Genomic DNA, 23,279 nt, shown 5'->3' on the forward strand with positions numbered 1-23,279 from the left:
CAGGACACATGGCTTGACGAATACAGCTCTTATATACTTCTGAGTTGCTGTTTTGATTGGCTGAGACAGTCAGACCCTGTGATGCGGTGGAGGATATATACGACTGAGTGGTGCCCAATCAAAGACTGTTACCATGCAACCCTGCATAAACTACGTACATGCATGTATACAGACAAACACACCACTGTAACATAAACCATTAATCATAACACTGAAATAAAATGTATTGCATAAACCACCACTGCTGTTACATCACATATTACACATCATAACATATCACACATCCAACATTAGTCACAGCATACAAAACACAATATCCAACATTAGAGGCTGTACTTAAATGCACCATACCACATGGAAATCCTTGTTGATGCAGTAAATCACAAAGATTTGTGTGTGTGTGTGTGTGTGTGTGTGTGTGTGTGTGTGTGTGTGTGTGTGTGTGTGTGTGTGTGTGTGTGTGTGTGTGTGTGTGTGTGTGTGAGAGAGAGAGAGAAACAGTGGGTAGGAGACTAAAAAATCTGGAAGACATGCAGACAACTGGCAAGAAAGGCAATGAAATGAAATACAATGTAAAAGAGGGATAATGGTCAAATAATAACTAATAAACTAACTTGAAGACAGACATTCAAACAGGAATTACAACCCCTCATGAACAAAACATACCAACATATTTAGTTTTTTTAAGTTGATACATTGATTAGACATATCCTTAAGGTCTTTTGTCTGCCACTTAATATTATAAAAAATAAATTCTGTAGAAATGTGACAATTAATTAATTTATTAATGGTTTTCTTCCATAAAGTGGCAACAACATTTTAGTTGGGGGAAACAAAAATATATCTATTTGTGTTTGGTAAATGACAGTAGCCGAGTCACATAATAGTTGTTCATCTAAGTGTTAATCTCAATATGTGCTTCCAAAACACATTATCTGGGATTTCTATTAACAATTTAATAAAACAACTTTATTGCCATTACCCCACACCTCATTCTAATTGTAATGATGCCGTACCCATGGAGTAAAATAGATCCTCATTAGTATTTAATTGGGAAAACTTAGTGTTAATGGCTACTGTCGAAGCCTTAAACATCAACCTACTGATTAATAATAATAATAATAATAATAATAATAGTACATTTTGGTCAGGTGCATCTCGTCAGTATTAACTCAGATACACTAGTAAACCCCGCCCCTCGCCGTTTGATTGACAGCTCTGATCCCGAGACAGCAGGGTGGCCAGTCACGCTCTCGCCATGCAAATGAGCCTCGCTCGGGCCGGGCGGGTGCCCATGTGGACCAGCACCATGCCTTGTTGTTCTGAGCGCTGATTGGCTCGCTGGCTCCCGATTGTTCTTCACGCGCTGCGGGCCAGCTGCGAGAACGAAAACATGGAGGGCTGCTGACATCCGCGGGACTTCCCTTTGAACGAATGCCACAGAAATACGCGAGCGCACCGTGAGCCCGTTTAGCTCCAGGAGCTTTTAAGTAGAGGTTGTGATAATTGTAATGTCAGTGTTGTGATTTGACGACGGGAGGCTAATGGCCGCCAAGACTGACAGCGCAGGGTAGGAGGGGGTGCCGCAGACGCCGGGTTTTGTCGGGGGCCGTAGTAACAGGGCGGGGCAGGAATCCGGGAGGGGCGGGCCTTAACGAGAACACGACTCGCCTTGTTGTGTGTATTCCCGTGCTCGCATCGCCATCTTGTTGCAATCCTATTTTTTACGTATGCGAGGATCTACTTTACGTTCGGCCGGATTAAAAATCGCCCGTCTGCTTTCGGGAGAAACACAGGGGACGAAAAGCTCGGGCGTGAACCGTGCACACGGCGCTTCCTACCGGGACACTACCACATACCCCCTCGGTCTTTTTCCTCCTTCCGTCCCGGGCCACCGGGTCGCCTGCCGTGAGGGTTTTACGCGCAATGAGCATCGATACACTTTTGGAGGCGGCCAGATATCTGGAATGGCAAGCCCAGCAACAACAGATCACACGTGGTAAGTTGAACAGCAGACTGGTGCATCACGCTGAACGTGCATGACACCAAATAACAGTGTGTGCTACATCCTAAACTGCCTTTTGGGGGACGGTATCCCGTTACTATCAACGGCGGGGCTTGCATTTTCAACCGACCCGCCTGTGATGAACGGAAGCGTTTGTAGTTTTAGTTTATCGCCCTGGGTTCATGCCAAAAAAAAGAGACTGAAGTCACTGCAAACTATCGGCGATTCCCGAGTGGTTAATTACTGCACACATTTGTCTTCCCTTAATGCGGAAACGGCCAAAGTTGTTTTGCTAACTACTTTGCGCGCTCTCGGCTTGTGTGTGTGTGACAGTTTCAACACTCAAGTGACTCACAGTAGGCGCGTGAGTGCATGCGTGTGTGTGTGTGTGAGAGAGAGAGAGAGAGGGAGAGACATAGCAGAGGAGTTCCTGTCAGTAACCGTGGTTCATTTCGTTTTGTATCTTTTCTATGAAGCAACTGGCTGTAGAGTGTGCACTTAGTTGCTGTACATACATCCTGAAAGCTCAAATATATTTTCCTAAATCTGTTTAAAATCGGTGATTAAAGTGTCATTTTCAAAAGAGTTTCACATGTCACATCTGTGTTATAAAAGAGCCTCCTCAGAATCGATTTGCCCCAGTTTTTTGTCCGTCGAGCACCGGCAGGGCGGTGGCGAGCAGAGGCTGCTCTTTACATAATACCCTGACATTGCTCAGCTATCTTATGACACACACTGGGGCGGGTCCTCACGCGCTCACCCCGTCCCATTTGTATATCTGCGCGCGAGCATATAAAATAATTGCCTTGTCTCTCTTATTTGTTTGATGAGTTGTCAATCGACATAATGATCAATGACTTGGTAAAAGAGACGGGGGTGGGGGGGTGCTGCTTTTTGTGTTTCTCCTCTCTGATGACGTGTCAGACAAATCAACCCCCTCCCCCCCGCATACTTACCCTACCGCGTGCTAGGAACCGCCCACACCGACCACGTGCACACTGCCCCCTCCTCCCCTGGTTACACACCGAGCGCACACACATACATGCACGCACTCACACTGCTGTCCCCGCCCTTCCCATTCAGCCTACTGACAGTGGCGGGTCAGAGAGAGAAAGGGGGGTAAGTAGGGCAGCCTCCCTGCTCACCCCCACCCCAGCCCAGCCTCTCAATGCAGAAGTTATGTAATTTAGTTTTGCATGCACTTGACAATTTGGAGCATTGTGTGTGTGTGTGTGTGTGTGTGTGTGTGTGTGTATGTGGATTGTACTACAAAAGCTAGAAAAACGATTTCTCTCAGCTGATATCAACTTCTATCTCTGTATTTCGGACATTATTTTTACTTTTACCTTTGTGGAATTAGCCATTTATTATGTGTTGTATTAGCAAACGGAAAAGATATTAGAAATTATTGACGAGTTGCACTACTGCATTTTGCTCCTAGATGTTCCTAAATGACACCAGTGTATCCCTTAAAACTAAGGCACAGCAACATGGAAATCATAATCATGATGTTATAAAGGATATTTTCCAATATTTATCTATATCACCAAAATGCAAATGCATGTAAAATCTAACTGATGTCCAAAGCAATCAACAGTGTTCCTCTGTTATACATTGTTGGAGACAAACCTTGTAAAACAGCAACTTTGATAACTATTTTATTTCAGAAGCTGGATAAAATACATTTCTGGAACGATACTATTAGGGCTGCAACTTATGATGATTTTCTCCATTTAATTGACGAACAGTCAGAGCCCAAGGTGACTCTTCAAATAGCTTGTTTTGTTTGAACAGAAATATTCAGTTGGTTATCATATATGACAGAGAAAAGAAGCAAATCCTCACACTGGAGAATCTGAAACCAGAGAATGATTGGCATTTTTTTCTTGAAAACTGACTAAAATTATTAACCGATTATCGAAATTGTTGCAGATTTATTTCTTGTCAATGGACTAATCGTTTCGGCTCTAGATACAATGATAAAATCTTGTCCCGTCTTACTTAAAACGAAGCATGATGCTCACAGAGAGAGGGAGTTGTGTGTCTGTCTTCCACTGCTCAGCAGGAGTCAGAGGAGATGTGAACACATGAATAATTAAACAGTGTTACTCCAAGGTAGCACTATTAACAGTGTCGTGATTGGATTGTTGTCAAATCTAAAATTAAAAAATAACAAGTGCAGAGAGAAATAGTGTTGTTATCAATATGATGACAGTGTGCAACTGTGCATGAACTATTGCCCTGGGAAAGGAAATTGCGTCATTGTGTGTTTCGTGTGCAGTTTCACGTGGAGAAAAAAACCGAAAGTGTTACTTAACACACAGACAGGCATGTTGGCATGTGGTGTTTCTATTTTGTTTCATAATGGTGGGAAATGGCTGGGCTGTGTGTTGGCGTTGTGCAGGTTTGAGGAATCCCTGGGATCTTCTGTTTCTAATGTTGCTGTTTCCATGGTAACGGAGGGCTTTCCACATTGCTTTGAGTCTGCCTGCTACGGTGTGCAGTAACTACTCACTCATATCGTTAAGTGTGTGTGCGCCTCTGCATACTCCACATGAGCACAGCGTGGGAACATTCCCATCCTACGATGGGATTTTTGAATTCATTTTTTTGCTTTTTGCGATACAACGACACTTCATTTATATGTTGTCATGGCGCCAGCTCTACTTGACCCAGCAGGGTGGCTCCTTAACAACAGTCCGCTGCTGTTGGTCAGACAGCCATGACGTAGCCCAGGGGTAGAAGCACGCTCAGTGCTGGAACGGCCCAATCACAGGGCAGACAGAGGGGAGGGCTGTCTCCAGTCAGGACACAGATGCAGACACAATTTCTGGGGTTATTTACCCCCCCCACGTCTTGATACCCTGATGACATCATTCTTTGTGTGTGTTGAGATGTTCACTATACAAACAAAGTGACATCCACTCTGACAAAGGAATCTGTAGCACAACAATGAAAAAGATTACCGGAGGGTAACTTCCGTCATTTGTTTGATGTTGGTTGATAAATTCATTGTCTATATTGTCTACATTCAGTATGGACGTGAGTGTGTCCATCCATCAGTGTTGGGGCATGAAAGGCAGATTTAACCCCTGGAAATAGTCTATCATGACGGCAGGTTGTCCAGTGTTTTATTCAATGTACAATCGACTCTCTTGTTTGTCTCCTCTTACGTCCACCCTTATCCTCCATCCTTCTAACTTGTTGGATGTGTTTCCCTTTGCTCACTTTTCCTCCTACAGAGGAGGAGCAGCGCAAAGAGAAGGAGCTCATCAACAGGGAGGCGGAGTCGAGGCTTGTGGAACTTGTGACCTCGTCGTCTCAGCCAGTCAGAGCCAACCACATCACGTGGGGCGATGACGCTCACCGTCTACAGCCGCATCACCCCCCCGCCCCTCCGCCTCCCTCTCTCCCACCTCCTCAAGTCCCCATTGCTGTAATCCCAATGGTCCCAGTTGTCACAGCGACACCTTCAGTCCCAACACTTCCGCTTACGACGCAGATTGCGGTGGCAGCGCCGTCGCTCAAATGCTCCCCGCCAGTGAAGAACTCGTCCTCCCCTCCACAGCAGCAGCAGCCGGCCTCTCCACACCTGTTGTGTGCCCCCCAGATAAAGGTAGAAACTAAGCCTCAGGTGCAGATTCAGTACCCAACCTCCATCAGCACTAATGGCGCTGGATCTCAACATGCACTGGTTCCCCATCAAGCTCCACCCACATCTCAGCCGCGGCCCAATGGAGTGACGATGGAGGACATGAGGACGATGGATGGGAAGAGGAGACCAGGAGGGTCAGTTTGTGTGTGTGTGTGTGTGTGTGTGTTAAAGTTGATATAAGAGTGTAGATGGGTGTATGGTTGTATTTGATTGTTTATTTTGTGTTTCCAGAGCGGGGACCAGAGAGGTGCATAATAAACTGGAGAAGAACAGGTTAGTCATATTCATGTGAACTTCTTGTTGTTGCAGACACACATTTTGTGTTTATCAAATGTGTTGTGAAAGAGTTACAACAGGCATTTCCTCTACCAATCCTTTGTAGGCATGCAAAATTGGAGTTATGAGGTCTCTTTTAATGACAACAACTTGGTTAAGCTCTCAAACAAATCGACTTGCTAATGGTGAATATTCTTCACAGTAAGCTAATAACCATGTTGTGAGTGTGACTCTTTGTTGTTTCTGAATCCGTAGGCGAGCGCACCTCAAAGAGTGTTTTGAGACACTGAAGAAGAACGTTCCAAATGTTGACGAGAAGAAAACCTCCAACCTCAGCGTTCTCCGCAGTGCTTTGCGCTACATACAGGTAGAGTTTGAACACTTTTTCTCAGCTTTCCCTGCATGGTGAGACTGTAAGCCTTTACATACTAGTGTGGTCTGACACAATATTCTGGCACTACTCGCTTCTTGTTTTTCAACTTATTGTTTTCATCTTTCTCCGGTCTTGAATTGATTGGTTCAGCTCTGGGAACAGCACAGGCTTTGGTCCAGTGTAATAGATATACATTGCCTGTTTTGTGTTGGTTAGTCTCTTTTGACTATGATATTGCCTATAAGAAAGTGGTCAATAAATCCAATGTTGTCCCAAGTCCATACGATGGAGTTTACTTTTCTTGAGAACATCAGTTTGCATTTTAAGCATTTCAGAGATTCTTATCCAGGTGAGATGTTGTGTGTGTGTGTGTGTGTGTGTGTGTGTGTGTGTATAATGCCGTCCATCCTGTAGTCATGTAGTGTCATGCAGTATGAAATTGAACAGGAACTGGTTGTCCCAAGAACTTAGTGAGGAAGGATTTGTAGCATATTATAGTTGTGTAGAGAAGAAGTGGATGGAGCTGAGGGTGGTGTGGGGGAGGGGACTGTATAGCCTGAAGAGGTGAGTTTTCAGTCTGCAAAAGTAGACTAGGGAGGTTTTCTGCACAGTGGCAGAAATTAATTGCAGCCTGGAGCTAGATGCAGTGGTTCCTTTTTTGGTGGAGTTGAAGCTTCATGATTTTGAGTTCAATGGAAAATGCGACAGGAGTCAGTGGAATGAGCGATATTAGGCTGTGGGATGGAAGAGCAAGACTGTGGCTGTAAGATCCTTGTGAGATCTTGGGGCCAGCCTTCAGGGAGCACAACACAGAGGGATTGGAGGCATTTCTTTGACAGGAGATGATGATGATGATGATGATGATGTTTTGATGTGAGGCAGAGCCAAGCTGCTGGGGAGGAAGTCCATACTGCACAGCTTACTTACTAGTTTTCAAATAAAAAAAAAAGGTCACTCCATTCACTAGGTCTGTGTATATATATATATATATATATATATATATATATATATATATATATATAATGGTAGTAACTACTAGTGCTGAAACAGTTAATGAATCAGTTAGTCGGTCAACAGAAAGTAAATCGACAGCAAAAACGTTAATAACGTATCATGCAAAAATATAAAGTATTCACAGTTTCAGCTACTCAAATGTGGGTGTTGGACTCAGACATAGCAAGCAATTTAAAGATGTTCCTTTAAGCTTTGGGAATTTATCAAGGGCATTTTTCATTATTTTCTGTTTTTTATAGACTAAAGAAAATTGATAAATCAAAAATATGATCAGCAGAATAATCAATACTAGTACAAATAATAGTTGCTTACAGTGTTTTCCTCAGCCCACACTGATATGTGAGACCAGTTAATAGAGCAATATGGTTGAAACATATTACAAGCATTTACAATTTTATGAGATGGCTAATATATGGAAAATACATGATGAATGATTAAAATGATAAAACTTTCACATTTGACTCTTGACACATGTAAAACCTAAACCAAGATACCTTTTTTTGTTCGTGTCAAAGCAAAATTAACCTGTAATCTTTAATTTGTTGATATCAACACAATATGATTCTACTTAAAGTCAATATCAATAATATTGAATTATTTCCCATTTACCAAGGCAACCTAACACAGCTGCACTATCCCCCATGTTACTGTTTTGGCACCTTCTCCTCTGATCTATAATATAACCGCTGGGTTTTTATTGTAGACGAGAGACTCGCCCCCTCCTTTTCCCCCCCTCCTTCTCTCTCAGTTCCTCTCCTCAAGTAAACCTCAGCCTCCCTCCCTCTCCCTGAGCCATGTGAGATCTGAGCACATGGCTAGCGCAAGCCTGGTGACGTCACCGCAGCTCACCCACTCCGATCTGCTCTGTGCCGCTAGATTGCAGAGAGAGACAGTGTCGGGTACCGGGTACGGCAGTGTTTCCATGGTTATAACAGTGGAAATAGGTACAGAATTGCAACAGTTGCGTCAGATTTTCTTTGTCTTTTAACCCTCATCTGTCTCAACCTTTTCTTCATCTCTGTCCGTCGCGTCCTCTGTCCCCCTGCTGTCTCTAGAACACTTGGTAACCATAGCAACGGGCAGCAGGTGGCCAGGGCACTGTAGTCAGTCTGTTCCTCCATGTCTGTCTGCATGGGAGAGTGTGCGTGAGGGTGTGTGTGATGTAAAGACTACTCCAATCAAATTCTGCTTATATTGGTCTTTTTGTCAATGGTTGTAGATGATGGAGCACCAATGTGAGCTTTCAGGATCTCAAGCGCTTCCAGTCACGCCTATCGGAAATCCCTTGTCCTCACATCAACCTTGTGGAAATCACACATGTATATGTGATTAAGGCAAAGACACCTGTCAAGCTAAAATATCATCACATCTTTTATTTTCATCTGTTTTATTTGAGGGGATGTGTTGAAGGAGGAAGGATAAAGGAGGCATAGATGAGGCGGAGGAGGAGGAGGGGAAAAGGGGGGGGGGGGTGTCGAGGGAGCGATGGATGGGGGAGTAGAAGGAGAGTGAGTGTGGGACGGAAGTGTCGAGAAGGAGGAGGAGGGGGCGGGGGTTGGGAGTGATCTGAAGCCACCCGACTGGCAAACGTCCAGTCACATCACTCCTTATATGTAATTACCCCAAAGCTTCACCCAATTAGATGTCTCCTTATGTTTTTCTACAAACTGCTGCTCAAGCAGCCAAATCCTCACGGATGAGGTTGCCAAGGAAACTGCTATGGGTGACAGCTGTTTCCTTGGTGATTTGCTGCAGGCCTAATGGTGTCTGGTTTTGTATAGAAAGACCTTGAAGTGATGTTCATGGATGCACATGCGCACGTACATGAGCCGTTCCTCTGTGGCCCGCTTGTGCTAGATAATGTTTGTGTTTCAAAGAATATCTGTTGGCTGTGTGACTGTATGTGTGTCAGTAGTGTCATGCTTAGTCTTGAAGTCTTGTAGAAGGAGTGTATTCAGTGAGTGTGCATATGCAGCAGACAGTATATAATAGCAGTTATAGTCAGAAATGAAATTACAGGCATGAATCAGCTGGAATAACTTTTCTAGTAAAGACAGAAACTTGCACACAGAACCACCAATCTTGTTAAAGTCTGTGTTCAGATGTTTGGACTATTAGGACGTGATCTGATTTGCTGTCATTTCCAAAACCACCTCCTCTTCACGCATGACCTGTAAAAACTGCCCCTACAATTATGGGAAAAGGCTGCATGTGTGGAAGCACATAGAGGGGGAGGGTGTTGGAAGAGAGCTGTTTATAAGATGGCAAAGTTCACCATGTCTGGACTGGTAGCTGTTACATAGAGGGCTGTGAATTAGGATGGGAGCGGTGAGGAAAGCATGCGCGTTAGGCCATCACATTCCTGCAGAGAGTAAACAGCTTTCCTGTGTCCTGTAGTAAGATCATGTGTCCCCATGTGCTTATCTTCTGTGCTCTCGCTTGTATTTGAGTTTATGTTGACTATTTAACTATTTAAGTAAACTGGATATTTAATTTCCAGTAATGCAATGAAATCAACCAGCTGCACACAGCAGAAACCTACCAGCAGTTTTCTGGTTTCTGTTTACCAACATATAATCCCTTACCCACCTCTCCATCCTCTGCCCTCCTTTACTCACCCATTTCCCTCCTGTCCCTCCCCTCTCCCTCCTCCCCCCTCTCCCTCATTCCTCCCTAGTAATCTGTGTTAATGTCCTTAGCCTGCACTGTTTGGTGTTCATGTGTCAGCTGACCCACACTCAAACTGGGTCACAGAGACATCGTGGTGGGGCCTGAAAAGCTGTGCTCCTTCTTTCTAAATCTTTCTGTTAACTTTTTCTTTCTGCGTCTCGTGCTGTGTTTTTCTTCCTCATGTCATTTGTCAGTCTACAAACACACATGCAGCTTATTACTCAGGGCATGACTGTGCTGTGCTAGGAATTAATACTGTCATTCAGGCACATCTGACTGTAATGTCCGGGCTGCAGTAATCCAGTGACATCAGAATTGGTGGGATGATGATGAACTTGAGCGATTGGTGGAAATAAAACATGGCAGGACGTTTACTCCCACTCTGACCTGTTCTCTTGAAAAACAAGCATGACACCCAGGAAATGGGAGGAGCTGAAGTAGATGACGCCAACAAAAGCAGTGTGAACATGCTTGAATTTGCATGCATGGCTTCCTGCTGGCGTTTGAAACAGGGATCGCACGGAGAACATTGTGTTTCAGGATTGTGCAAGCTGGGAGAAATGTGGGAGTGGCCAAGACCGTACAGAGAAAGAAAGTTGGCCTTAATTCCTTTTTCTGTTGCAATGCCAGGACTTTGAACGGCAGATATTTAAAACTAATTCTAGCCTCACAGCGTGCACATACGGTATGTTGTCAAATAGTGGCTATGGTCTTTATCTACTAGAGAAAGAACAATGTCTTTGTTTCTATTTTCCCCTGCTTTTAAAAGTATATTTTATTATTGTTAAGAAGTTTTCCTTTTTTATGATCGGCTACTGTTTATTAATTTGCTGTTAGCCATTAATGCAAACTCAACACTTCCTCCATCTGTTTTATATTAACACATTTCCAGTATGCCAGGGGGAATAATCCCTCTACTTCCCTCAAAGGCCTTTATTGAAAACTTCTGCAGGCAGGTTTGACCTTCTTTAACAGCAGCTTAACATAGGGAAAAAAACAACTTAACAGTAATGGTCAGAGAACCATTGTAATATTGTTTTTCCACATTTGTTTTCTGGCCTTCATATGTTTATACAGACTGCAGCCTTGTTTGAATCCAGGCTTTTATCTAAAAATGTACATGTCAACACACCATTCACATTTTCTTACTTATACCATAATTATAAGTTAGAAGTGTTTTACAGTGTTTTAACTAGTGATCCTCATCTGCTCTGCTGTTTGTGTGTTTCCCCTTGAAGACTCTGAAGCGGAAAGAGAAGGAGTATGAGCATGAGATGGAGCGTTTGGCCAGAGAGAAGATCGCTACGCAGCAGCGCCTGGCCGAGCTGAAGAACGAGCTCAGCCAGTGCATGGATGTCATCGAGATCGACAGACTCCTACGGCAGACCATCCAGCCGGAGGACGACCAGGCCTCCACGTCCACCGCCTCAGGTACAGGGATGAGATGCAGTGACTCCCGGGCATACATTATGTATTACCTGGGTACCTGATACTCTTATACAGAACTAATCACAAGAAGTGCCACAGCAGATGAAGCTTTTTTTATTGTAAGGGAGGCACGGGGGTGTAAGTAGTGGTTAAGTACACATAGCACTGTTTCTTGGGTCGTATCATGATGACTAACAGTTTCCTTTTCGGTCTACAGAAGGAGAAGACAACTTTGAGCAGGACGTAGACGAGGATGCTCCCGCTCCCATTCCTGCTCCCACGTCCCTGCCCAAACCAACACCTCCCATCTTACAAGCCCAGCCGCTCCTCACCCCTCACCTGTCCATCCAGCACACCACACTGCCTCTCTCCGGAGTCCTGACCACGGCCTCCCCCTCTGCCCCACCCCAAGCCATCGCCCCTGCTCCAGCCCCAGGTCTGCCACCGGCTCATCCCATTCAGCCCACGGCTGTGCAGGTCCAGCCCACCGTCATCGCTCACGCCGCCGTCTCCCACCCTTCAGTCATCCAGGCCGTCAATCACGCTCTGCCAGCGAATCACAAACACCTAACGCACATCGCCCCATCACCTGGCCCCACCCCTCAGGCAATCGCAGCGGCTCCAGCTGCCACTGCCACTCACCAGCCGATAGCCGCGCAGCCCATCGGACACATCACCGTCCACCCGGTGGCTCACCTGGGAGGTCCCCTGCAATCCCACCTCCCGACTCTCTACCCGCAGGGCGTGTCTGTCTCTCAGCCCACCATGGTGGGCCACATCACTCACACCTTCACCCATCACACCCTACCGCACGTCCAGGCTAATCCTCAAGCTAACACTAATGGAGCCCAGGTGAACAGCGCAGCCATGATGACTCAGGGGAGTCCGTCACTAGGGAAACCCACAGCAGTGCTGGCCCCCCACCCACAGCTGGTTGGGCAGGCTGCCGTCCTCAACCCTGTCACCATGGTTACAGTCCCAACCTTCCCAGTCAGCACACTCAAACTAGCCTGAAAGAGTAAAAAAAAAAGATGGGATGGATTGAAGACAGGAGAACTTCTGGATGAGTTTTCACACTCCTATCAATAATCAATAGCAGAGAATCTGTGACAGACACATGAAAATTTACAAAAAAAAACATCAACTGTTTTTTGGACAACTTGTGATGAATATCTCCAGAGATATTTTGGTTACAGCTCTGTTAGTTTGTGAACAATAACATTAAAGCAGAGTCAGTGGGTCAGGCCATTGTTTGTGAAAATAAGACTGTGACATTTGTCTGCGCTGCAAAGACAGGAACTCTGTTTTACCTTCCTTCCTTGCCTTCTTCTCTCCTTCCTTCCTTCCCTTCTTCCTTCCTTCTCTCCTTCCTTTACAACCAGAAGCACTAACATGATAAGCTCAGTTCACACTCAGGCATCAAGGACTTACCTTAACTATTCATTCACTCATTGAGGGAAAACGCATGAGAGAGAGAGAGAGAGTTTGTTGTTTGTTGTTAGGCTGTTGCCGTGGTGATACAGTATGTGCCCGTTTTTTATTCATATAATCATGATGTCATGTGGGACATTCTGGTGGAATAATGTCACTGATGTGTTTGAGAGCAGGAGGAGGGAGCCGAGTGGCTTCACTGGTCCGAATGAGTTACACACAGGACTTTGACCGAGTGTGAAGGAGACCACATTACATAGTCAGCCAGTCACTTACTGATGCAGTTCTTCACTTTTTGTCCTCAGGAACACTGTAGTTCCATGACAGGAAAGTTCCTCATTTATATTGCTTCTAGTTTTTTTTCCCCACCCTTCACTTTTGCCCCCGATCTTAGTACAAAACTTGCTCCATGAAGTTAAGTTAAGCCCTCTCCATCTTCGTCCAAACGAAGGTTCCTCACCACTGCACTTGGCACCAAACACCTTGCAAGTAGTTTTAAGAGAAAGAATGAACAGTGCAATAACAAAACCAGATCCAATCTGCAGTTAAAAAAGACAAAAAGAAGGAAAGAACCCCATCATTTTTTTATATGTGAGGTCTGTTCCCCATTACCCCATTCAACAGTGGAGTTATTTATCCACTCCCCCTTATGGCTTTCTTTCTTGAGGGGGACTCCAAAACAACAGTGTCCCTCCAAAAGCAAGTCCAGAAATATGGGGCAACGTTAAAGGGGAAGAATTAGAGCAGTGATTGCTTGGTTTTCCAAACATACAGTAGCATCTGTTTTTACTGGCCTTGTGGAGAAGTAATGTCTGGAGACAGCATGACCTTTGCCTGTTGATTGTTGCACAGACGTTGGATTTCCTTGTTGGAAACCACCAAACCACAGATTTAAAGTAGAGCAACAAGTTTGAGCTTGGCAGTCAGAAACAGACTGGAGTTAAATCAGTTTGAAAAAGTAATTCAAGCTGTCATTGATTTGATTATTCTTGATTTGTGCACTCAACGTAAGACCTGACGAGATGATTTCACTGTGAGAAATCAAAGTTCCTCGTACACCTACAGATTTGTGATTTGAGGAGACTGATTCCTATCACGCGTTATTTACTCATGGGTGATTTTTGAGGCAAAGAGGCTCTATACGTTTTCAGTAAACCAGCCAGAATCATTCCAAATCTCCCAGCGGTGTTATCGTGTGCATTACATTGCAATTCATGTTTTCAAACTAATCACGGCCTGTTATAGACTGCTTGGTCTGCAGGTAGTAATGTCGCACATCATTCTGAACAAGAATCAACATGGAAAGCTTCTTGCTTTCTTGCAGATGCCTGAAATGTGTGTTTATGTTGACATCCTGTTTCTGCTCTCAACACATCCAGTGGTTTTCCTCTTGTGCACTGTCATGGGTGACGTTCCCTTAACGCACTGTAGGGCAGTACAGGTTTTCATCCTCTTCACTCTAATGCAACAGCTCCCTCTGCTGCCACATACTGATGTTACTCACACGCAACACAAACTTCCCGTACAGGCTTTTAAAATCTGGAAAAGAGTGCAAAAGCTTCACTCGTGACCTTGAAAACAGCAGTTTGACAAAAATAAATCTTAACTTGAGAAATAATCCTGACTGAAGTTTCGTACTGCATTATATTACATACAGTATGGAACTTTTACAACTGCTGAGAAGATCGTGAGATGTAGATGAAAGCTCCAGAAAAGCTAGAGATTGAGTTGAGATTCTTCTTTGTCAAACTAGTTGAGATACATTTTTCTCACTGAAAGGTCTTGAAAAGTTTGGATACAGCACAAAAGATATTAAAAAGACTGGAAAGAGTATTGTTCAGGCCTAAGCTCAGTTTGCATTTTATTGCAGTTTTGTGAAGAATAATTTTGCAGCGACGCGTGACGTCCAATTGAGCATCAAGCCTATATCCTCTGCTCCAGTCCAGAAAATCAGTTTGAGAAAACCAGTTTCAAAATGGAAAATGTGTTGTGACACCCCACTTTTCTTTGTTTATGTGTGTGTCTTTTATGTGTGTATGTCTGTGTGTTTATGTGCACATACTCAAAACGTTCATGGCTTCACAGCCTTCTTGCCAGCCTATACATGTCACACCATAAAATCTCCCGTCTGTGTATGTAGTCAAAGTTGCGTGGATCTGCTCCTCTTCTGCTGTTTCTGTGTCTTCTGTCTGTATATGTGACTGTGTGTGAACATGTTTTATATTCTGTACTATAGTTAATCCTACTGTACCTGTAGCATGGCTCTGTTTTTTGGTTACACAGTTTGCCCCATGCATGATGGAGTGTGTGTGTGTGCGTGCATGTGTGTGTGTGTGTGTGTGTGTGTGTGTGTGTGTGTGTGTGTGTGTGTGTGTGTGTGGCAAGCAGGCAATTTTTTTACACAGAGGTGATTTATGGTATGAGCCTGTTTGGGTGCTATCGTGTGTGCCTATACTCAGTTTTCCTGAACACTGTGACAACTCTGGCAAAACACGTACACATTGAGCGAATGGAAGAGACAAAGATTTACTGTCCTAATTGTTTTTTTTTGTTTTGTTTTGTTTTTTATGTTTTTAAATTTTTTCCATTTTGTGAGTTGGACTGGAGTGGAAAAAGTAAAAAAAACAAAAAAAAAGTTGTTGCTCTTTTCCTGATAACATAATAATGTCTAATATTCAATTTGAGTTTTGTAATATTTGTATGTACGTATGGAAGTTTTGTAAATTTGTGATTGTATGCACGTTTTGGCATATGAGTGTATGTACCTTCAAATTTTAAATGCTCGTTTCTTTTTGGTTTTGTTTTGCATGTAGATTGCAGTTTAGTTTCTGTTTTTCTGTTTATTTTTGGGACCATGTACAATACTGTATAACGTGGGCAGGATCTTGGACCTCATGCTACATTGATATTATATATGAATATAAAAACATGTTTTCCCTATGGAGAAAGTTTTAAGTTATATATCGCCTGTACACTTTGGGCTGCCTTTTAGATCGATCTGTCCACTGTTTAAGATAACAATGATGATGATGGATAAAACATATTAATGATGAAGAATTATGCTGATGAAATAATAAAGATTCTTAATAAATCTTATTACATTTACAACACATCTTGCTCCTGTGTTAAATGCTCTTGTGTAAAAATATAAACAGACAGCAGTTAAAAGCGTTTTTTATTTATGTTTTCACTTTTTTGTCCTTACGAAACAGCAAAATTAAAAATACAAAAAAAAAAAGAAATCTTTGACTCGCAAGTAATAAAACTGAAAAATGTGGTTTACATATTTAAAACCCAACGTCAACATCACTACAATGACCCCTAGATGGCAGTGTTACACCATGGTCGAGGTTACTTATCAAGGAAGACGTCCTGGAACACGTTAATAAAACAAATGGATTAAAAGTAATAAATTGTAGCAGCAGAGCAACTCTGTTTTTGGAGGAAGTGACCTGAAAATGAATCCACCGGTGACCTGCTGACATGCTCTTGAACACAACACTGAGCCTGTGACTGCTGAAGGCTGGAACATGCTTCCCCTGGCTGCATGTAAGCAAATGTGCAAGACACGTGCGGGACTGTGTCTTTTATACTTGTACAGAGTTTGAGCCTGAAGTTCATTGGAACAGCAATCAGACAAGGGCCTGAAAGCAATATGGCTGAGTTCCTTTTTATACAAGTCCTATCTCTTTTTGATCATCAGGCTTCATAAACAGGGCCCTCCTCTGTGTTCCTGGGTGCTCCTCGTTTGTCTCCTCTCCCAGGGAATTATGGGAGGAATCAGCAGCCACCTCTCTGGCTGTGCTGCATCTGCTCCTGAATCCTCTCCAGCACCTCCTGCATCCTCCTCAGCTGCAGAGGGGAATAAATGAAGGAGCGGTGATTACCTCTGCAACCGAGTGAATGAACAAGTGAGGCAGTGAGAGAAACTTACCTCTTCGTCCTTCTCAAAGATTTGTCTTTCTGTCTCGGTGTCAACGACGGCCAGCGGCAGAGGAAATTCTGCCTCGCTCACCTCTCGATACTTCTCACGCAAACTAAAACCCAGATTCACACACAAAGAAGTACCCCATTTATGTCAATCATCACAGAACATATCTGACATCAGTGTGCAAGAACATAAGAGGTAAGTGTGTTCAATCAACCCACAAATCCTGGCTCCGCCCACCTGCGTTTCCTCTCCTGCACCACCATGCGCGTCATGTTCTGGATGCACTGAGCTCTGTAGTTTTCGTAGTGCGTCTCCCGCGTCACGTCCTTCAGATCCTGCATGTGCGTCCTCACCAGCATGTTCCTCAGCAGCAGGAAGTCAGAGTGAGCCGGGTCCTCCACTGACCATGCAACGACAACGTGTTACTGGGTCAGAGTGGGTTTTCTTTGTTATCAAACAGCTCTGTATAAAATTGATACAAAATCAAGGCACTAAAAACAGATAATAATAAATGCATTGATAGTCTGTGAAGTAAAATTGGACAACTGATCTACTGAGGAAACTATCCTTGTGAAATAAATAAAAATATAAAAAAACCCAAGCAAAAAATTGCCAAAGCCACAGTAAAAGCTAATTAAAAACTATAAATATTGTGTGTTTGTGTGTAATACCTTCCACCACACCCCAGGAATAGACACGACCCCTGAACTTGCGACTGGTACTCTCCACCTGAACATTACTCCCAATTACTGCAAACGGGATGCTGTCCTGCAGAGAAGTAAAAACAACAAATAGTCAGTGTTAATGTGAATGAGACAGCACATTTCAGCCGTGAGAAATGAATGAGTCAACTGAACAACCTTGAGTATCTGGTCCTGTTTCTTAAAGTCTTCATCCTCATCTGAATCACACTCGGGAAACTGGTAGATGTTGATCCCAAACTGCTTGATCTCCTCTCTGATCTAGAGAACATGAGCACATTGAAACAATGTTTGAGAGAAATAGACATGAAACGAAAATAAAAATAAAATGTATCTTTTGACAGAGATAGGTAGGCCTCAATGCCTCAACTCTCCTTGAAGAATCCATAGAAACGCTGAGGTGACTAACTAAAAATGTTTTCGCAAACAGCAAAAACACCATTACAATGGTGTGTTATTAGGTTGTATTCTGATGTCAAGTCCTTTTTCTGGAGCTTCTAAATGTCACTAAGTCACTTTCAGTGACTGATCTTTGTTGAGACACATCAAGTTGCATTACGGGAAGCAGATCCGGTGATTTTTGTGTTCTGTGTCCACCACTTTAGTCCAGACAGAAATATCTCAACAACTATTCGCATGTTAGCATTGTCATTGTGAGCATGTTAGCATGCTGACATTACCATTTAGCTCAAAGCACCGCTGCTAGCATGGCTGTAGACTCTTGTTTAATCTCTTATGAGTACCCAAACGTTATGGAACTGCTCTGCTAAATCACTGAAGTACTCAGCTCAGGGCAGTGGTGTTTGTTTGTGTGCGTGTGTGTGTGTGTGTGTGTGTGCGTGTGTGTGTTTATGATCTCATACCTTCATCTTCTTTTTGTAGACCTCTGCTTGTGTCATGCTGTCAGCTTTGGCCAATATGGGAACTATGTTAACTTTTTCATGCAAGGCCTTCATACACTCTACATCCAGAGGTCGAAGACTGACAGGACAAAAACACATACACAGAAATATGCCCCACAGTTTGAACAACTTTAAAGTGAGACTGTTGCAGTATGGTTGTACCAGTTTAGTGTCATGTGCAGAAGTAAAACATGTTGTCAGCGTACCCGTGGCCAAATGGGGAGATGAAGTAGAGGCAGCAGTGGACTCTGTTGTCCTGGATGTTCCTTCTGTTCAACCCGCTCTCATCTCTGAAGTACTGTTCGAACTGCTGGTCGATGTAGTCTTCTATTGGCTTCCAGCTGATGCAAACATATAAAATCTCTGTGAGTCAAATGACGACCCTGGCAGAGAACTTATAACGTGAGCTATTTCTAAATAAAAGCGTATACAGTGTGCTTGTGATGCCATGAGTTGAAGACTCTGGAATGACTTTGGAACCTGACTCTGCTCTAATGTTCAAATATGTCCAACAGAGCAGGAGTGCCACCAAAACAGCAGTGTGTCATGTCTGGGTCAAGCTGGTTTGGAGTTTGCAGGAGGAGAACAACGCTGCGGGCGCATGTTGATGACCTCACCTTTCAGTATTGTTGATTGCGTCTCCGAATCCTGGTGTGTCTATGATGGTGAGCCTCAATTTGATTCCTTTCTCCTCAATGCTAATGGCATGTTTGACAATGTCAACCGTTTGATTGATCCGTTCTGCAGAAACATACATGTGTAAAGTAACTAAATCTACACGGGCACCACGTTAACAGTGTGTGCAAACACACACACACTTTGAGATCAGAGAGTAGCAGCAGCATCAAATTTTGCACTGGAAAAATGACAGCTAATAATGTAAGACCATACAAGACCGTCTACATAGCCTGATTCCAGGTGCTTTCCTACTGCATTTACACGGACAGCATGCACATAAACAATAGAACTAATCTCACCTTGTGCATTAGGAACCTTCCTGTCTTTGTAGAGGTCCGTGAGGAACAAACTGTTGATTAGTGTGGATTTACCGAGGCCAGACTCCCCTACAGAGAGACAGAGAGAATAAAATATCACATCCAATGGTGTAACGTCTGCATTCCCCAAAATAATTTACCTCAACACAAATAGTCGCAAGACCTTTACCAAAAAAGAAAGTACTTCTTCACACATAAAACAAGATGTCAGTTTATTGACATCCACTCTGATGTTATTAGCGGAAACGTTTAATGTCTTAATGTTTGTATATTACTTATTGAAGAGATGCAACATTCAGTCGTGTTAACAGCCTCAATCAAATCTGTGAAGGTCCCAGTTAGCAGACATATGGGAGGACTCACCTGCCACCATAAGCGTGAATGTGAAACCTTTCTTCACTGTCTTTCTATGAACCTGGTTGGGCAATGTGGCAAAACCCACATACTCTTTCTCCTGATCCTGCAGACAGAAAAGACATACATAACATGTATGTATGTGCATGTTATTTGTAAGTTAGTATTTAATAGGTGAACTGAAATTATTTGTTCAAATATTATGGTAAATAATGGGTTATTATTGCAATTATTTTCTCTTTCAAGTTTTCATCATATAGTATAGATACTGACATCAACATACAGCTCTGTTTTGAACATGAAAGTTGATGTCTTATGTTGATATATGCGTACATGAAGCAGCTGCAAACAGCAGCAAGGATATCTGGCAGAAGGGGTAAAGGTATGTACTAGGAAGTAAAGTCTTTTCTTAGAAATATGTGTTAGAACATAAAAGTATGAGTTCAGAATCCTGTACAGAGGTTAGGAAATGTATAAATCAGACATTATGTAACTTATTGTGACATTTGCTGTGGAAACTGTGGAAAATATTGTTATTTGCCTTGTTCCTTGTTCATTTTTCCACTTCCATCTTTTCAATCTCCAAACACTCAAAAAGAACTACATCACAAAAGCAGACAACATGACAACAGACAGTAACAGAAAACAACTTGCACATACACTCATAAAGATCCACATGTAACAAAAGCACACAGAAACACACCTCTGGAGAGTCGTAGGGGTCAAAGCGTCCCCAGGGGCTGTGTGGACGCGAGGCCGGGCTGAGTGGACAGTCCATAGACACCTGAGAGACGAGCTGCCTCCTCAGGGGCTGAAACGCTGGGTCTGGTCTCACGCGATTTGGTCTGCGAGGGACTGACGGAGAGCCGACAGGGTGGCAGGGGATGGGACGGGGCAGAGGTGGAGTCCCGGGAAGGCTGGGGAGTCTCCCGTTGGTTGCTGTCTCAGCTCCCTCTGCCTCATGGTTGACTGGTGCCTGGTGTCCCGGTGCTTGGTGCTGCTCGCCAGGCTGAGAGACGGGAGGCAGATCCCTCATGGCGAAAGGAAACTGAGTGTCCTCCTGGTCCTCAATGGACAGGCTGGACAACTTCGGTAGAACAAAAGGCAGCAGAGTTACACATGGTTTTATATGGAAGATCTCAAAAATATAACTTACTTTTAATCAAAACTAAAAAGGAAGGGATCTTTCTTTCCTATTAACTGAAGAACTAATCCTCATCAAAACTATTTTGACTATTTAGTATTTTCAAAATATCAGCTGAAGATGAACAAGCCTTAACTGATAGGACCATTGTCCTACTGTTTCATCACGTTTCAGGTAGGAGAGGGATTGACAAGCTGAGGAAATGTCAAATTCTGCAGTGGCAACACTTGATTTATAACAAAAACAATGCTGCTGCAGTTTGCCACCTGTTGTACCAGTCAAGGGGTTCTGACCACAAGACGTACTTCGAGTCCAAACTGAAGGACAGACAGAAAGCTAACAAGAGCATAGAAACCTTCAAATCTGCAGTTAATTAAACAGGTTATCAGAGGAAACCATCAGGCATGGTCTCTTCCTTTATGAACAGTTACAAATCATTGCAGTTAGAAAGGATTATTATTCCATGCAGGACACTAAAAAGTCAATTCCAGTAAGATCTCGAGTCCTTTTCCCCTAAATTGTTTGAGTATGAGACCTATGCATGTATATTAGATCGTTGACATGGCACTAAGATAACACTGACTGGCTAACGGGCTGCTGATGGCCTCAGTCAGGTCCATGCTCTCTTGAGTACATGACGTGATGAGCGTGTGTCTTCTGTTGTAGTGGTTGACTACCACCCTTTCTCCACTGATTAGCCCTGACCTGTGATCCCATTATACCATTACAGCAGCCCTCATCCATCTGTCCAGGCAGGGACAGACAGTCTGGAGTTGGAAGTTAGTAAACACTAGGTTCAAACTGAATATACTAACTGGACTAAAGTAATAGCTTTTATCATTTTTAAGGAGCATCTTTCAGTGTGCAACTTACGCACACATAGCTAGTGGTTGGATGTTAATCAGGGCTATATGGCTGACAATGCAGTCCACACCTGCTTTGGTCACTTCACTGAGTGCCTTTACTCGTTATCATGAGCAGCTACATCAGCCGAGCCTCCACACCTGCTTTACAGGAGATACATATTTCTCAACTCACATCGTCCTGTTGACCCGCTCTACAGGCAACAGAACAACACAGCCCACAGAGCTGCTGGCCTGAGCAGGGTTCATCTGGCGTCCGTCTACTTGTCAACTCTCATTACCCACAAAGCTTTGCAGCAGGCTTAACCCAGCTTCTAATGCTCTGACAGGGTGGGGGGTTGGAGATTTAACACACACACACACACACACACACACACACACACACACACACACACACAACCTTTACACACTATCACTAAAGACTATTCTACAAACTTGTCCTACCTCCTTTTCTGAGAAAGTTGCAGCTTTTTTTGAGCAGAGACGATAGCAATCATAAATGTTGGAAACAATGTATAGTTCGTAAACAAGAAAATATAAATGCAGACAGACTTGTTGTATAAGCTGGATAATGAAAACAGAAAACTATGGCTATTGGTCCATTGGAAATAAACACATGATTAAAAAAGTAGGTAGCTTTACTTTACCCTGTTAATATCAATAAACAAAGCTTTAAAATAAAATGCAGCACAATACGTTTAAACCAGTAGAAACAGAACACTGAATCGCCTATAACAGCATTTTCTCCCATAGTTTGTTATATGTCTATGGTCTAGGTATATGTGCAGGTCTATAATGACAGTAGTGAGGTGATAAAAATATAGTAAATAAGGTGCAAAAACATCACCATGAATACAAGTACCATACACAAATCCAAATCCCTGCAGGAATATTATAGGCTGCTATAGTGATTTTTCAGTTGACTGAGCAACTTATATTGCAGAAACTATCGGTTATGTGAATAAATCGGTAATGCAACCTTGTGTATAACTGCAGGTGTTCAGTGTTATTATAGACGTACCTTTTTTACTGCTGCGGAACCTGACCGGAGAGGACATGTGCTCCATGATGCTGCTGCTGCTGCTGGCTGGCTTCTCAAACTGTCCCCAGATCAGAGGCAGAAAATGGATAAACTACAATGTTAGTGATGGCGGCGAAAGACCAAACTATACAAGAACTGATACAGTGTGTTGATGCATATGGGGTGTGTGTGTGTGTGTGTGTGTGTGTGTGTCCATGCAGACTGAGCTCCGGGTCCTGCCGCTCTGACGTGGTTTTAAGTACAACAGACAGTCGGAGACTGAAACCAGGCAGGCTGATATTCCCCTCAGTTCAGGGATATGACTTCAGTGCAGGATGTAAACAACAACAGCTACTAATAAAACTACTGATAATAAAATTTTACCCAAAACTACTATAACTGCGTTTTTCATGATTATGATGAACATAATGATCATACCGAACTTAAGCTAGTTTGTGACTGTCGTGTAGCGTTAGCCCTGCTCAAGACCGTCTGTCCGGTCCCATAGACAAGCTC

The 23,279-nt window shown here is 43.4% G+C and overlaps 2 protein-coding genes across 2 annotated transcripts; one reads left to right on the forward strand and one right to left on the reverse strand.

Moving 5' to 3' along the window:
* Positions 1–1,805: 1,805 nt before the first annotated feature.
* mntb (MAX network transcriptional repressor b) lies at positions 1,806–12,469 on the forward strand. The gene is made up of 6 exons (XM_070917815.1): positions 1,806–1,999; positions 5,248–5,794; positions 5,892–5,933; positions 6,192–6,303; positions 11,232–11,424; positions 11,639–12,469. Exons 1-6 carry the CDS (start codon positions 1,927–1,929, stop codon positions 12,433–12,435), a joined length of 1,764 nt encoding a protein of 587 aa, XP_070773916.1. The 5' UTR covers positions 1,806–1,926; the 3' UTR covers positions 12,436–12,469.
* A 4,163-nt stretch (positions 12,470–16,632) lies between these two features.
* Positions 16,633–22,809, reverse strand: LOC139295602 (septin-5-like). Its single transcript, XM_070917816.1, has 13 exons — positions 22,764–22,809; positions 22,187–22,209; positions 20,439–20,822; positions 19,745–19,841; positions 19,364–19,450; positions 19,004–19,127; positions 18,593–18,727; positions 18,348–18,465; positions 17,644–17,745; positions 17,455–17,551; positions 17,021–17,183; positions 16,787–16,889; positions 16,633–16,704 (listed from the first exon to the last, which is right to left on the reverse strand). Exons 1-13 carry the CDS (start codon positions 22,807–22,809, stop codon positions 16,633–16,635), a joined length of 1,551 nt encoding a protein of 516 aa, XP_070773917.1.
* Between the last annotated feature and the right edge of the window lie 470 nt (positions 22,810–23,279).

The sequence above is a fragment of the Enoplosus armatus genome, chromosome 13 (assembly GCF_043641665.1).
Source record: "Enoplosus armatus isolate fEnoArm2 chromosome 13, fEnoArm2.hap1, whole genome shotgun sequence".
Taxonomy (NCBI): domain Eukaryota; kingdom Metazoa; phylum Chordata; class Actinopteri; order Centrarchiformes; family Enoplosidae; genus Enoplosus; species Enoplosus armatus.

What these genes read in the sequence shown, in the direction of transcription:
- mntb (XM_070917815.1), top strand. Translation starts at nt 1,927, where the DNA reads ATGAGCATCGATACACTTTTGGAGGCGGCCAGATATCTGGAATGGCAA. An exon ending in GCAACAACAGATCACACGTG is followed by an intron (nt 2,000 to 5,247) that starts GTAAGTTGAACA and finishes TTCCTCCTACAG; the next exon opens with AGGAGGAGCAGCGCAAAGAG. An exon ending in GGGAAGAGGAGACCAGGAGG is followed by an intron (nt 5,795 to 5,891) that starts GTCAGTTTGTGT and finishes TTGTGTTTCCAG; the next exon opens with AGCGGGGACCAGAGAGGTGC.
- LOC139295602 (XM_070917816.1), bottom strand. Translation starts at nt 22,809, where the DNA reads ATGGAGCACATGTCCTCTCCGGTCAGGTTCCGCAGCAGTAAAAAAG. An exon ending in GCAATCAACAATACTGAAAG is followed by an intron (nt 18,728 to 19,003) that starts GTGAGGTCATCA and finishes TGTTTGCATCAG; the next exon opens with CTGGAAGCCAATAGAAGACT. An exon ending in ATCTCCCCATTTGGCCACGG is followed by an intron (nt 18,466 to 18,592) that starts GTACGCTGACAA and finishes TTGTCCTGTCAG; the next exon opens with TCTTCGACCTCTGGATGTAG.